This window comes from Lathyrus oleraceus, chromosome 3 (genome assembly GCF_024323335.1).
Source record: "Lathyrus oleraceus cultivar Zhongwan6 chromosome 3, CAAS_Psat_ZW6_1.0, whole genome shotgun sequence".
Classification (NCBI taxonomy): domain Eukaryota; kingdom Viridiplantae; phylum Streptophyta; class Magnoliopsida; order Fabales; family Fabaceae; genus Lathyrus; species Lathyrus oleraceus.
In genome coordinates, this window is record NC_066581.1 from 281,440,930 (window position 1) to 281,454,450 (window position 13,521).

Below are 13,521 nucleotides of genomic sequence, written 5' to 3' on the forward strand. Positions count from 1 at the left end.
ATCAACTAATGTTAATGATAATTAGAGTATATTATTTCACGAAATGGATAAAGGTCGAAGTCGTATCCAAGATCACAGTATAAATGGTTTTCCTTTTTTATTGGTAGAGAATTATGTGCAAGTTTGGTTTGCCAAGGGTTATCATTTCACAAAATGGAACTTAGTTTGCAAGAAATGTCGTGGTTGATTTCTGTCATTACTTAAGGGTGAAAACATTCCATTATCCAACCATATGTGAATTGGCTATAAAAACCAGTGAACAACGTAATATTGAAAAGGATAAAGAAGAAGTTGGGTGACTCTAAAAGGCTGTGAGATGAGAAACTGTACAAAGTGTTGTAGTCATATCACACAACACCATAGTCAACTACCAAGGAAACTCTTTTCACTATGGTATATGGGGTAGATGTTTCCTATTAAAATTGACACGCATTCCTGGTGATGCTCTCAATTCAATGCAGAAGAGAATGAGGCATGGTTAAGACATGTCACCGATCTAGTTAACAAAACAAGAGATGTTGCCCACATTTAAGAATTCTCCACCAAGAAAATAGAGGCTATAAGTTATGACTCCAAAGTGGTTTGAAGGGAAATGCAGGAGGAGTACCTGGTCTTGAAACAACTCATCATGCCCGCCCAGTAGGGGAAACTACAACCCAAATGGGAAGGGCCATATCACATATATCAAAAGCTACCTCAGGGAGCCTACCAGCTCGAGGAGTTATTTCGATGACTCTTTCTCAGTACTTGGAAATTAGTCAATGTAAGATATTATTATATTTGATTGTTAGAAAGGTGAGTCACCTACAAATGCATCAATCTCTTTGAATTTTTTTTATTATTTGCAACATGTTATTTTAATTTTGATATCAATATAAATGTTGGACTTCCACAGAAAGATCCTTGCCATCTTAAAAAAGGACAAAATAAATGTTAGATTTCCATATGAAGATCCTTATCAACTTGAAATAGAAATATAAATATTTGACTTTCATATGAAGATCCCTATCGCCTTAAAAAAGGCAATATAGATGTTGGACTTCCACAGGAAGATCCATGTCACCTTAAAAAGGGAAATATGAATATTGGAATTCCATAGAAAGGTCATTGCCATCTTAGAAAGGGGGACATAAATGTCGTATCTATAAGACATATTGAATAAGGTCTCGCCAGAGGGACTCGACTAAAGTCTCGCCAAAGGGACTCAACTTATGTATCGCTTGAGAAACTCTACTAAATTCTTTCTAGAAGGACTCAACTAAAGTATCGCAAGAGATACTCAACTATAGTATCACCTGAAGGACTCGACTAAAGTCTCTCTATAGGGACTCAACTAAACTCTCGCCAAAGGGACTCAACTAAAGTCTCTCTTGAGGGACTTGACTAAAGTCTTGCCTAAGGGACTCTATAAAAGTCTCACCACAAGGACTCGACTAATGTGTCATCAAAGGAACTTAGCTTGAGCCTCTCTTAAAACTCTCCATTTAAGGTCCCCTATAGGACGCCTGAATGAGAAAGATAAAATTAAACACTTCGTCCTTCACAATCCCTCATGTTCGAGGGACTGTGTATTGGTATATTTGAAAACTGACCAAAAAAGGTGAGGTAGAGACAAGAGATATAACAAATTGTGCATAGTTTCTTCCTGGTCGTCCATTTCCTAGTTCCAGCACCCATTTTCTAGATGAGACACCCTCTCCTTATATACGTCGCCCATGCCCTCCATAATTCACCCAAAATGTGTGACCATATGGGGTGATGTGTTTCTAGTCCACAATGATATAGAGGAAGTAGTGGAAATAAACCACATTCCCTTGAATAAATGGGAGATTAATTATCCACTCCCATATTTTCTCAAAAGCGGTTGTTATTCCAAGGGGCTTAAGATTTAGACCTAACACCACTGTAAATATCTCGACATTGAAGTTTAGAGGGACAATTTTATTCTTACATATAAAACCATATATATGGAGCTTCTCACCTCCTACATGAGCTAACTTTCATCCCTACAACAAACCCTAAAGCCTTTGACAATCCTTAATCACTAGGGGTTATCACATGTTATACTTTCAGCGAGTATATTCCTTAACTATTCCGGTGTGGAATTTCTTTTTGTTTGTTTGCTTACCCTTGATACATTGAATGCATACTTGAAAGTCCTAAAAATCAAGGGATCCAAGAATACCATACGATATAAGCCTTAGAATTCTCTATTTAAAAACGTGTCCTAATCGTTTAGCTATAAAGTGGAAAATTTCCAAATTTTAATTTAATTTTTCGTTTTTTACCATGTGACTCTATTTTCATTATTTTGTTATAAGGATATTCAATATCAAATATATAAAGATTATCATTAAAATAACCATAGCGAATAACATTTGAAATATATGATAGGCTAAATTTATTATTTCTAAACGAACAAGCATAACCATATTTGTCGAAAATAGAAATAGGAATTAAATTCCATTTAATAGATGGTGCAATAGAAATATCAAAAATAAATCCAAATGAAAATTAGTTTTTAATAATAATCTAAAAGTCCCTATAGCCTATACTACATGTTTGTTGTCATCGCCAATATAGATGAGTCTTTTAGCATGACTGGGTGGATGGCTCCACAAACAATCATGCATGGACATACTAATATGAGTAATAGCATCAAAATTACTCACCAAGTATATTTAGGTGCTGAAACTAAAATAGTTTTAAAACAAATAAAAGTGAGAAAATTATCCATCTTTTCACTCCAAGTGGCGTACTTGAGACATTTCTTCTTCATGTGTTCAGTCTTCTTGAAAAATAAGCAACTAGACTCCTTATGTTGATCATCTTCCTTCTTATTTTGAGAAAAATTTCTCATATGGTTCTTCCTTTTATTTTGAGACCTAGTACGTAGCCAAGTGAGTATTTCCAGTCTTCTCTCTCTTTAGCTTTTCTTCCTCTTGTACATAGGAAGGTATAAACTCATTGAGAGACCTTTTTTCTTATGAGTGTTGTAACTCACTTTAAATTTCCCATGATCTACTACCTTATATTCTATTTACCTTTGTAACCCAATGAAATGAGTTTGGACAAGTTATTACTTGTCTCAACTTTATTATTTTTAGCAAATAATCACTCTATAGTTTTGAGGAACCTCTTGGTGCTTTCACTCTCAGCATTCCAACCCATAATCAATTTAGGTATGGATATTTCGATCATCATGAGGCACATCCGGTTAGATCGGTTTCATTTTTCTATTTTAGTTTCATTTGGGTTCTTAGTAGTGGCGGTGGAAAACTCCTCCCTTAGGGATAAGTCTACATACATTCATCCAAGAACAATCTCCATATATTCTTTTCAGGATTTAAAGTTCACCTCCTTAGCATATGAGTAAAGTCACTTTGAGCAACAAAATTTGGAGCGGTAACGACAACAACAACTAAATCCATTGAAAAGAAGAACACACATACAACAATATTAGTAGGCATGCCAAATAATCATATGGACATGCACAATACTCTTAATATGCAAATTAAATAAGACCTAGATAAGATGCCAAAAATATCATCAATTTTTAATCTTTGATTGCAAGAATTAACTATAAATGATACTCTCACACTATGATCAAGCATTAGCAAGAAGTCCGGTTAGATAGTGGATGCCTTTGACCCCAATAATTAGTCACTTGGATAAACTTAATAAGTATTACATATTTACCATCACAAGTATACAATTGTTATTTTAAACGATGTCTTCCTTTTAACCGACCATAACAATTCGCATGAACAATTATCCACCACATCTTTTATGATTCTGATTGAATCAAATTTATGCAACAAATATTACTATAGCAACTTGTTTCATCAACCCCAACCAAAACTACTGGTCCCTTTTTTAAAAATTTAATAAATTCAGCTAGATTGTCTTAAAATTCATATAAATATTACTTATAAAAATAATGTCAAAATTATATATATATATATATATATATATATATATATATATATATATATATATATATATATATATATATATATATATATATATATATATATATATATGATTGCTTAATAGTCAAATACTATCAAAATAGCAAAAGCTTTTAATTATATCAAATTCAAATTTTTATGATTTAATTAGACTTTAGTGACTCTAATACTATTTGATGAATTTAAATCAATAACGAATTAATTAAAATATACATACTCAACATAATATAACATATATTTAGTGCATAACCAAATAGTCAAACAAGCATATAAGATAAAGGATAAACTAATCAATATTTAAGAATATTTTGATCCATTAAATAAAAGTTTTTTTATCGGTAATCTTGAAACACGAAATTGTAGAGAGAAATGACAGCCACGTGTTGTCTTGTAGAAAAAATATGTTTATCTACAATATATTGGATACCATAATATAATATAATATATATATATATATATATATATATATATATATATATATATATATATATATATATATATATATATATATATATATATATATATATATATATATATATATATATATATATATATATATAGCCAATTAAGGTTTTCATAATTTTGAATGTGACATCCGATATCTATTCATATTTGATATTTGATTTTATATTCAACTAATTAATTAATTTTTAAAATAAAAATTTAATTAACTTTTAATTTTATTTAATCACTTAATCGATTAAAAAATTTAATTTAATAAAATAATAATACAATTAATATATATATATATATATATATATATATATATATATATATATATATATATATATATATATATATATATATATATATATATATATAATTAAAATATAATAAATAAATAGCGTTTAAATATAAAATATTTCAACCTATACAACTATGATTAAAACTTGCTTAAGGTCGTTCCCTTGAATTTTGTTTCAGTGCTTCCAATTTTTTTTATTGAACAATACTTTTGGAGGCATCATTTTTTTTCTTGGGGGTACCAACTCAATTGAGTTGTTAAGGAATCACACATATAAAACTTAAAATTTTTATTTAAATATTTTTTATCTAAATTATAAATAATAATTAAAAATAGGGATAATAATTTAAAGGTTAGGCGATAATTGAGTCTTGGATCATGATTAAATATGTTTGATTCTTTGGTTAAAAATAGATTTAAAATTAGTTGATTATATAAAATTGGCTTTAGTTTAAAATGAATTCAATATAAAGTGTTTTATGTTTGAATAATTTTATATAAAATTGAATTAAACAGTAAATTTTAATATAAAAATTATATTTATTTTAGAAAAATCAAATACTATAAAATCATCTCAAAAATAATTCTACACTTTTAATTTTTTTTTAAATAAATTAAACATACACTAATTTAATTGGTCTATGATCATCGCGGGTAAATGGATGCATTTTCATTTCATAAACATTGAAATCAAAATCTATTTCACTATTTTGTATGATAAAGTTTATATTTATTGTTGCAAAATTAGTTAAATTTGTGTTTCAATTTTGAACTTAAACATGTTACATAGAATTGTTAGCAAAATTTTATGTTTTGGATCTTGATATCATGTTTTTCACAGTGTTTTAGATTCTATAAATAAAACCGTAAAAGCGTACCCGGATCCATGACGTCGATTCTTGTCTGATTTATTGATCCTTGTTTGCAATTGTTTTCTCCTCTTTTCCTTCTTCCTTATTTGTATCTTTGATGATAAAGATACTTTTGTGTATTTGTGAGAAAATGAGAAGGAATGAGAAAAGTTGGTGTTGATTGCCTAAATGTGTCCTTTTATAGACACTTTATTCCAACAGTCATATTCCACCCCAAGAGTCATGTCCCGACAGTCATGAAGAGAGAGAAGAGGGATTTGTATTTTGAATTTTAAAATAAAACCCCATTGACTTAATTATCCATCTACCAAAATAATCATCACATTTAGGTGTCTTTTATTTAAGCCAAATATTGTTTACATGAGTCACACCTAATTAATAATAAATTAATCCAACAGTCTCCCACTTGACTCATGTGACATCTTGATGTTTCAATCTTATATCATAATTGTGCACCATTCATTGAAAGCACCAAGTTATTATCTTTAATGAATTGAAATGATCGGATCATGGCGGTCACAAATTATTCATCAACTTGATTCCTTCCATGTATCACGAATCAATTCAATTCAAATAACTTTAGGGGATACAATAATGTGTCTCTCATGTCTTTTCAAACTAATTGTGACTTTAATCATGTATCTAAATTCACCTTTGGGTGATATCTACATACATTTCAATAACATACTCAAAAGAACATGCATGTCTATCTTTGGATTGTCTATTAACACATGCATTGGAAATTCTGGAACATGTATATAAATTCCTGTGCCATCACCGTAACGTCTTTGAAAAAATTCAAAAGCAATTTTATGCATAGCATACATACATATCATGATACTTTCTAATATAAACTATAATTCTCATTAAACAATCACTACTTAAAAAAAAATCATAATATCGATAATCAACACCGAAAAATCATAATACCGGTAACAAAGCTCTCATACCAACTGTTAGCAAAATTTTATGTTTTGGATCTTGATATCATGTTTTTCACAGTGTTTTAGATTCTATAAATAAAACCGTAAAAACGTACCCGGATCCATGACGTCGATTCTTGTCTGATTTATTGATCCTTGTTTGCAATTGTTTTCTCCAGCCAGAAGAAAAACATATCCAAATGTGGATTTTCTTGAGTCCACACATCCTGCAAAGTCTGAATCTGAGTAGTCAACCACTTCAAGGTGATCTGACCTTCTATATGTGAGCATGTAATCTTTGGTTCCTTGTAAGTTCATGACAATTTTTTTCCTACATGTAATGTACCAAAACATCATTTTGAGCCGCACACTAAACTTTAGCCTTTATAATTGAATATTCGATGAATTTAATTGAAATATACTGAAAGTGTAAAAGGATTTTACACCGTCAGTTAATCATAGTTGTTGGATATTGAAACAAATTTGACTTTTATTTTAAAAATCTATAAAATAATGCAAACGGGTGATGGTGATGAATTGATAATGTAAAACTTTTTACACTGACAGTGCATAATAATTAATCTCATATTTGATTTGCAAACTCCTTAGAACATTCAAAACTATAAAGATGACATTGTTTTTTAATAAGCAATGCTTTATTAATGGGATATAAGTGGTACTCGAAAATAAATTCCCTATAGTTACATGTCTCTATCTCTCTCGTACTTTTTTTTATATATTTTTAGAATAAAGTTATCTAAATGTTAAGAATGAATTAAAAAATTGACCCAATGACTAATATATACTTGATAACAATGAGTATCTAAACCCTTTTTTCTGTAGTGGATCACAATCCGGGGTATATAACAATGAGTATCTAAACCCTTTTTTTCTGTAGTGGATCACAATCCGGAGTATATAACAATGAGTATCTAAACCCTTTTTTTCTGTAGTGGATCACAATCCGGGGTATTTCAATCCAATTAAACAAAGACTATCTAAACCCTGCACTACCAGCTCAATCTTGAAGAATTATAAAAATACTTGCAAGTCCATGCCCCAAATAATGTGTTTGTCCTAAATCCATGCATGTTGATGTATAGTCATATATGGTCAAAACTCCTTCTACCTGGATGTAATAGTACCAAGAGTAAATTTTTATATCCTCAAAAAGCTGGTTAAAGTCGGGCACATCATAGTTGAACATTATTTTATTTCTCAATGTCCATATCTTCCAAGTTATTACTATCCAAATAAGCATTTTGACATTTACATCTATTTCTTTCAAAGAACCACCAAACAATAAGAAATGATCAATGGAGTCCTCACTTATTGCCCTAATTATACTCAACAATTCAAAGACCTTAGCCTAGACAAATGTAATTTTATGACATGTTATCAATACGTGCGAGGAAGATTCCACGCCAGAAAAACAAATAGGTACATGAGAGTGCTTTATCAGGTCATGAGAAGGAACGTCAACATTGGGTTAAGAGAAACACACAAGTGAGAGAGACACCATATATCCATCTAAAACCTTAAGGTTATAGGTGGGTATGTTCTCTCACTTATAAATTCTAAAGTCTCCACATTTCTAACCAATGTGGAACTATTACCACCCACTTATCACTTTAAAGTTTTAGGTGGATATGTGGTGTCTCTCTCACTTGTGCGTTGCTCTTAACCCAATGTTGATGCTCCTCCTCATTACCCAACAAATGGTATAATGAGCCTTTGGTTCGAGTTAGAGACTGACTTACTTGTATCAAAAGTCAACGACACCACAAGGGCGGTGAGTAAGAAACATTTCGTTGAAGAGTGTCAGCAGCGCCACAAGGGTGGTGAGTAAGAAATGGTTCATGCTGTATAAGAGTTTGTGGAAGTAAGAAGAACTTCCACTTAACAGGGAGCATTGTGGGCTCACAATTAAGGGGGAATGTTGAGAATGTAGAAAGTGTGAGTAACTTGGGTAATAGTCTCACATTTGTTAGATATGTGGAGACTTGAGAATTTTTAAGTGAGATAATCCACCCACATATCATCTTAAGATTTTAGGTGGATATGTGGTGTCTCTTTCACTTGTGTGTTTCTATTAACCTAATGTTGATGCTCCTCCTCATGACTCAACAAATTTTATCATGAGCCTTTGGTTCGAGAAATGGACCGACTTACTTGTATCGAAAGTCAACGACGCCACAAGGATGGTGAGTAAGAAATGTTTCATTGAAGAGTGTCAACGGTGCCACAAGGGTGGTGAGTAAGAAATGTTTCGTGCGGTTCAAGAGTTTGTGGAAGTAAGAAGAGCTTCTACTTGAGGTGGAGCATTGTGGACTCACACTTGAAAGGGAGTGTCGAGAATGTAGCAAGTGTGATTAGTGTGGGTAATAGTCCCACATTTGATGGAAATATGGAGACTTGAGCATCTACAAGTGTCAAAATCCACCAACCTATCACCTTAAGTTTTTATGTGGATATGTGGTATCTCTCTCACTTATGCGTTGCTCTTAACCCAATGTTGATGCTCCTTCTCATGACCCAACAAATTATATCATGAGCCTTTGGTTCGAGAAAGGGACCGACTTACTAGTATCAAAAGTCAAAGGCGACACAAGGGTGATGAGTAAGAAACGTTCCATTAAAGAGTGTCAACGGCGGCACAAGGGTGGTGAGTAAGAAACGTTATATGCAGTACAAGAGTTTATGGAAGTAAGAAGAACTTCCACTTGGGGGGAGCATTGTGGATTCACACTTGAGAAGGAGTATTGAGAATATGGCAAGTGTGAGTAATGTGACTAATAGTGCCACATTGGTTAGAAATATGGAGAGTTGAGCATTTATAAGTGACATAATGCACCTATCTATCACCCTAAAGTTTTAGGTGGATATGTGGTGTCTCTCTCACTTGTGTGTTGTTTTTAATCCAATGTTGATGCTCCTCCTCATGATCCAACAAATGGAATCATGAGCCTTTGGTTTGAGTAAGGGACCGACTTACTTGTATCGAAAAGTCAAAGGCACCACAAGGGTGGTAAGTAAGAAACACTCTGTTGAAGAGTGTCAACGATGCCACAAGGGTGGTGAGTAAGCAACGTTCCATGTCGTACAAGAGTTTGTGGAAGTAAGAAGAGCTTCCACTTGAGGGGGAGCATTGTGGAGTCACACTTGAGGGAGAGTGTTAAGAATATAGAAAATGTGAGTAGTGTGAGTAATAGTCCCACATTGGTTGAAAATATGGAGACTTGAGCATTTATAAGTGAGAGAACTCACCCACCTATCACCTTAAGGTTTTAGGTGGATATGTGGTGTCTCTCTTACTTGTGTGTTGCTCTTAGTTCAATGTTGATGCTCCTCCTCATGATCCAACATGCATGAGAATAAAAAATAATATCTCTTTTCAGTAGAGCCTCTCTCAGGTCTCGGAGGACATGCCAACAAAATTTTGATGGTTTTTTTTTGCCACACTAGTTGAATCTCCTCCACCTGCTGTTGTGAAGAAGCTGCTTATCATATATCTTAATTTAGTTTTGATGAAGGCAGAATATTATCAAAGAAGAAATATTAAAGAAGAAATTTTTTGGAATCAAGAATAAAAAATGCACAAGTATATGGATATTTTGGAAGTAAAAAAAATTGATGTTGATATTAAGGTACTTAATTGCAATTTATAATGTCTAAACTTTATATACTCATAAAAACACTCATACATTCATCTCTAAATTTTTTAAAACCATCATGCATCAAGACATTGAAGCACTTCCATTTTAAAAGTGATTTTTCCAATTTTTAATTCATTATCTGAAACCACCATAATCATATTTTCATAACCGCCATAATTTTCTTATTTTCATCAAGCAATGACACCTTTTGAGACGTGAAAGCTTAATGGAACCTCTCCATTCTTATATATTTATTTATAGAGGTTTCATCACATATATTTAAGATTTTCTATATGAGAATTCAAATTAACCTTTTTCATTATTACATTTCTCATCAACTCAAATAATTTCAAGTGTTCATACAAACTTTAACAATGAAATTTTATGCATAACTTTCATCACTACAAAAAAAAAACTACATTTTGCTGAGTGATTTTGCTGTGTGTTTATCCCCTCACAAAAAAAAGACACTTGTGGTGTGTTATTTACTCCGCAACTCAAAATTAAAAAATAATACATAAATAAAATAAATTTAATACTTTATTCACCTCGCAACTTAAGGTGGGAGATTCAATTTTTTAAAAAAGTAAGTTGCAAGGTGAAAATCACTACGCAACATTTTTTAAAAAAATTATATTTTTTGGGGAAGAATTAATTTGGTTGAATTATTGAGTGTTAGGTGACAGACTTTTGTTCAGACGTTGCAGCATGGGAAACACTTCACAACATCTCAACGACTCCAAAATTGCAGAGTGATTTTCATTTCACTAATCTCAACGATCCAAATGTTGCAAGGTTGTTTTCACGCTGCAAGTTGCAGTGTTGCTTTCACGCTGCAACATTAATTATGTATCTTATTATTTATATATCCCACATCTTCATTCATTCAGTCAAACCACTTCACCTCTCTTCTTCGCCTCTTCATTGCTTTGTCTCACCATTTCTTCATCTTTTTTCTTAAAAACCCATTTCGACAAAAACTAAGGCTCGTTTGAATCAGTTTTGTTTTTCACTTTTTAAAATATATTTTATAAAATTGTTTTGAAAAAGTATTTTTAAGAAGAGAACTATTAAAAAATTTATTTGGTAACATGACTTTTCAAAACTGTTTTAAAAATGAGAAAGTAGAAATATTTGTTTGATAAATTATTTTTAAAAACAGTTTTAAAAATGAGAAAATAAAAAATGATAACTCAATTTTTAAAAATTACTTTTTTAACTAATATAAAATGAAAAAGAATTTTAATAAATAATAATTAATTTTTTAATGACTCATTTAAATATACAAGTGTAAATTTTATTACTAAATAAAATCGAGATAGAAACTTCTTATGATTAAATATATGATTTAATTCCTTTTTAGAGTCAAGTTAATAACTTGTTCACACAAAAGTTATCAAAATTTTATAGCGTATATCAATATCTGAAGCATACATATGAAATCAAACTAACATAAGTATTTAGAAATAACCACTAAAATTCAAAGTTGCTTGTATGAAAATATAACATAGAGATAATTAATTCACTTAATTGCTGCGGTGTACCCACATCTCATCTCTAATATGATTTCTCTTCATTGTCATTTCAGCTGCACCTTCATTAGATAACCTTGTTAAGTTGTCGACATTGGAACTTGTTCCTTCTATGATAGGACCTTCTTGTATTCCCTCAAGTTCGATAGGATCCATTTCTTCCCATATCCTAAACAACTCGTCCGGTAAATTCCACTTGCGTATGTAATTGTGAATAGCACAACACGCAATAACTATGAGTCGTTGCCTAGAAGGCTTATAAGGAGGCATCAACTTTAAAATAGAAAATCTATTTTTCAGCACCCAAAAACAACGCTCAATTGTCATCCTTAGAGACGAGTGTCTATAGTTAAATAACTTTTCCGGACTTCTGGGTTGTCTACCTTGACCTCTATATTCTTGTGCGTGATACCTTTCACCCCTATAAGGGGGAAGAAAAGCTCCAATACATGGATACCCAGAATCAACGAGATAAAAGGAACCTTCATCAAATAAAATATATGTTAGTTTAACTTTGTTAATTTCATTGAACATAATTTTATGTTGATACCATGACTTACCTCTAGGTGGCCAAGGAAATTCAGCATTTTGATTTGTAATTGCATCCAAAAGAATCTTTGAATCATGTGCACTTCCTTCCCATCCCGAATATACATAAGTAAACATCATGTTAAAATCACAAGCACACATGATATTTTGTGTGATTATTGCCTTTCTATCTCTACATGAAATTTGTTTTTCTGCAGGAACCGATGCACTGATATGTGTACCGTCAATCGCACCTATGCAATTCTTTAAGACATAACCCAAATAATATGAATAAGTAAACCATAACCAAATTATGTTGAAATAAAGATACAACTACAATAGAAGAATATGAATTATGTGCATACCTTAAACCAAGGATAGTATTTTGAATTATTTTTAATTCTTTCGGGAAACTCTTTGGACTCTTGCTTTATTAGTTCCTTTCCAAATCGACAAACTGCCCTTAATACCTCCTTAAAATTGCGTGATATTGTTTCAGTGGAATGTTGAAAGCGGATTGAAGCAACTCTATGACGAACATTATGACCAATTATGAATAAAAATGTAGCAACCTTCTCTTCAACAAGCACATCTCTTGAGTCACATAAGTAGTTCTTCTCCCTCAATTTATTACAGAAATTAATAAAACATTCTTTCTTCATTCGAAATAAATCAAAGCAACTTGTTCCAGATCCATTTAATACTTCAGCAACAAACTCACGACCAGTCAACGAACATGTCAACACCTTTGCTTTGTTAAAGTATTTCTGATGATAATTATAAATCATACTATTAAAGAGAAATTCTGCGAATTCATCATCACTTGCATCAGAAGTAGAATCATCACTTTCATCAATATCAATTCTGGTTAGAACCTGTCATACAATTTAATAACAAAACTTTAAGAATGGTACATTCAATAAAAAGGAAATAAAAAGGTTTTATAACATAACTATAAAACTCAAAATAATGCATAAAAACACAAACAATTGTCAGCAAACAGAACAAAGTACACAATCATAAAAATAATAAACAAAGTACTAAGAGAAGTATGTCTCATTACTATCACCATAAGTTTAAGTAAGACTTTATCCTTAAAGTCTAAGTACCCATCCACGTTTCCTCTCAACAGACATGGCGATGAACACTTCTCTCCAATCAGGATTCATAAACTTTTCCAAAGCTTTTCCATATGCATCATGTGGAATGTCTTCCATCTCATCCAGAACAGTCACACACTTAGTAAGAGAGCAGTCTGATGTTACACCTTGAAGTAGCCTCCACACTCCTATCC

The 13,521-nt window shown here is 31.6% G+C and overlaps 1 protein-coding gene across 1 annotated transcript; it reads right to left on the reverse strand.

The window, feature by feature from the left end:
* Positions 1-11,693: 11,693 nt before the first annotated feature.
* On the reverse strand, positions 11,694-13,444 carry LOC127130855 (uncharacterized). The gene is made up of 4 exons (XM_051059816.1): positions 13,337-13,444; positions 12,593-13,102; positions 12,260-12,491; positions 11,694-12,181 (listed from the first exon to the last, which is right to left on the reverse strand). The coding sequence occupies exons 1-4, from the start codon at positions 13,442-13,444 to the stop codon at positions 11,694-11,696; spliced, it is 1,338 nt and encodes a 445-aa protein (XP_050915773.1).
* Between the last annotated feature and the right edge of the window lie 77 nt (positions 13,445-13,521).

Excerpts from the sequence above, each read along its gene's own strand:
- LOC127130855 (XM_051059816.1), bottom strand. The coding sequence starts at position 13,444 with ATGGAAGACATTCCACATGATGCATATGGAAAAGCTTTGGAAAAGTTT. Across the intron at positions 13,103-13,336 it reads TTGAGAGGAAACGTGGATGG|GTTCTAACCAGAATTGATAT; the intron begins GTACTTAGACTT and ends ATTGTATGACAG. Across the intron at positions 12,182-12,259 it reads ATTTCCTTGGCCACCTAGAG|GTTCCTTTTATCTCGTTGAT; the intron begins GTAAGTCATGGT and ends TATTTGATGAAG.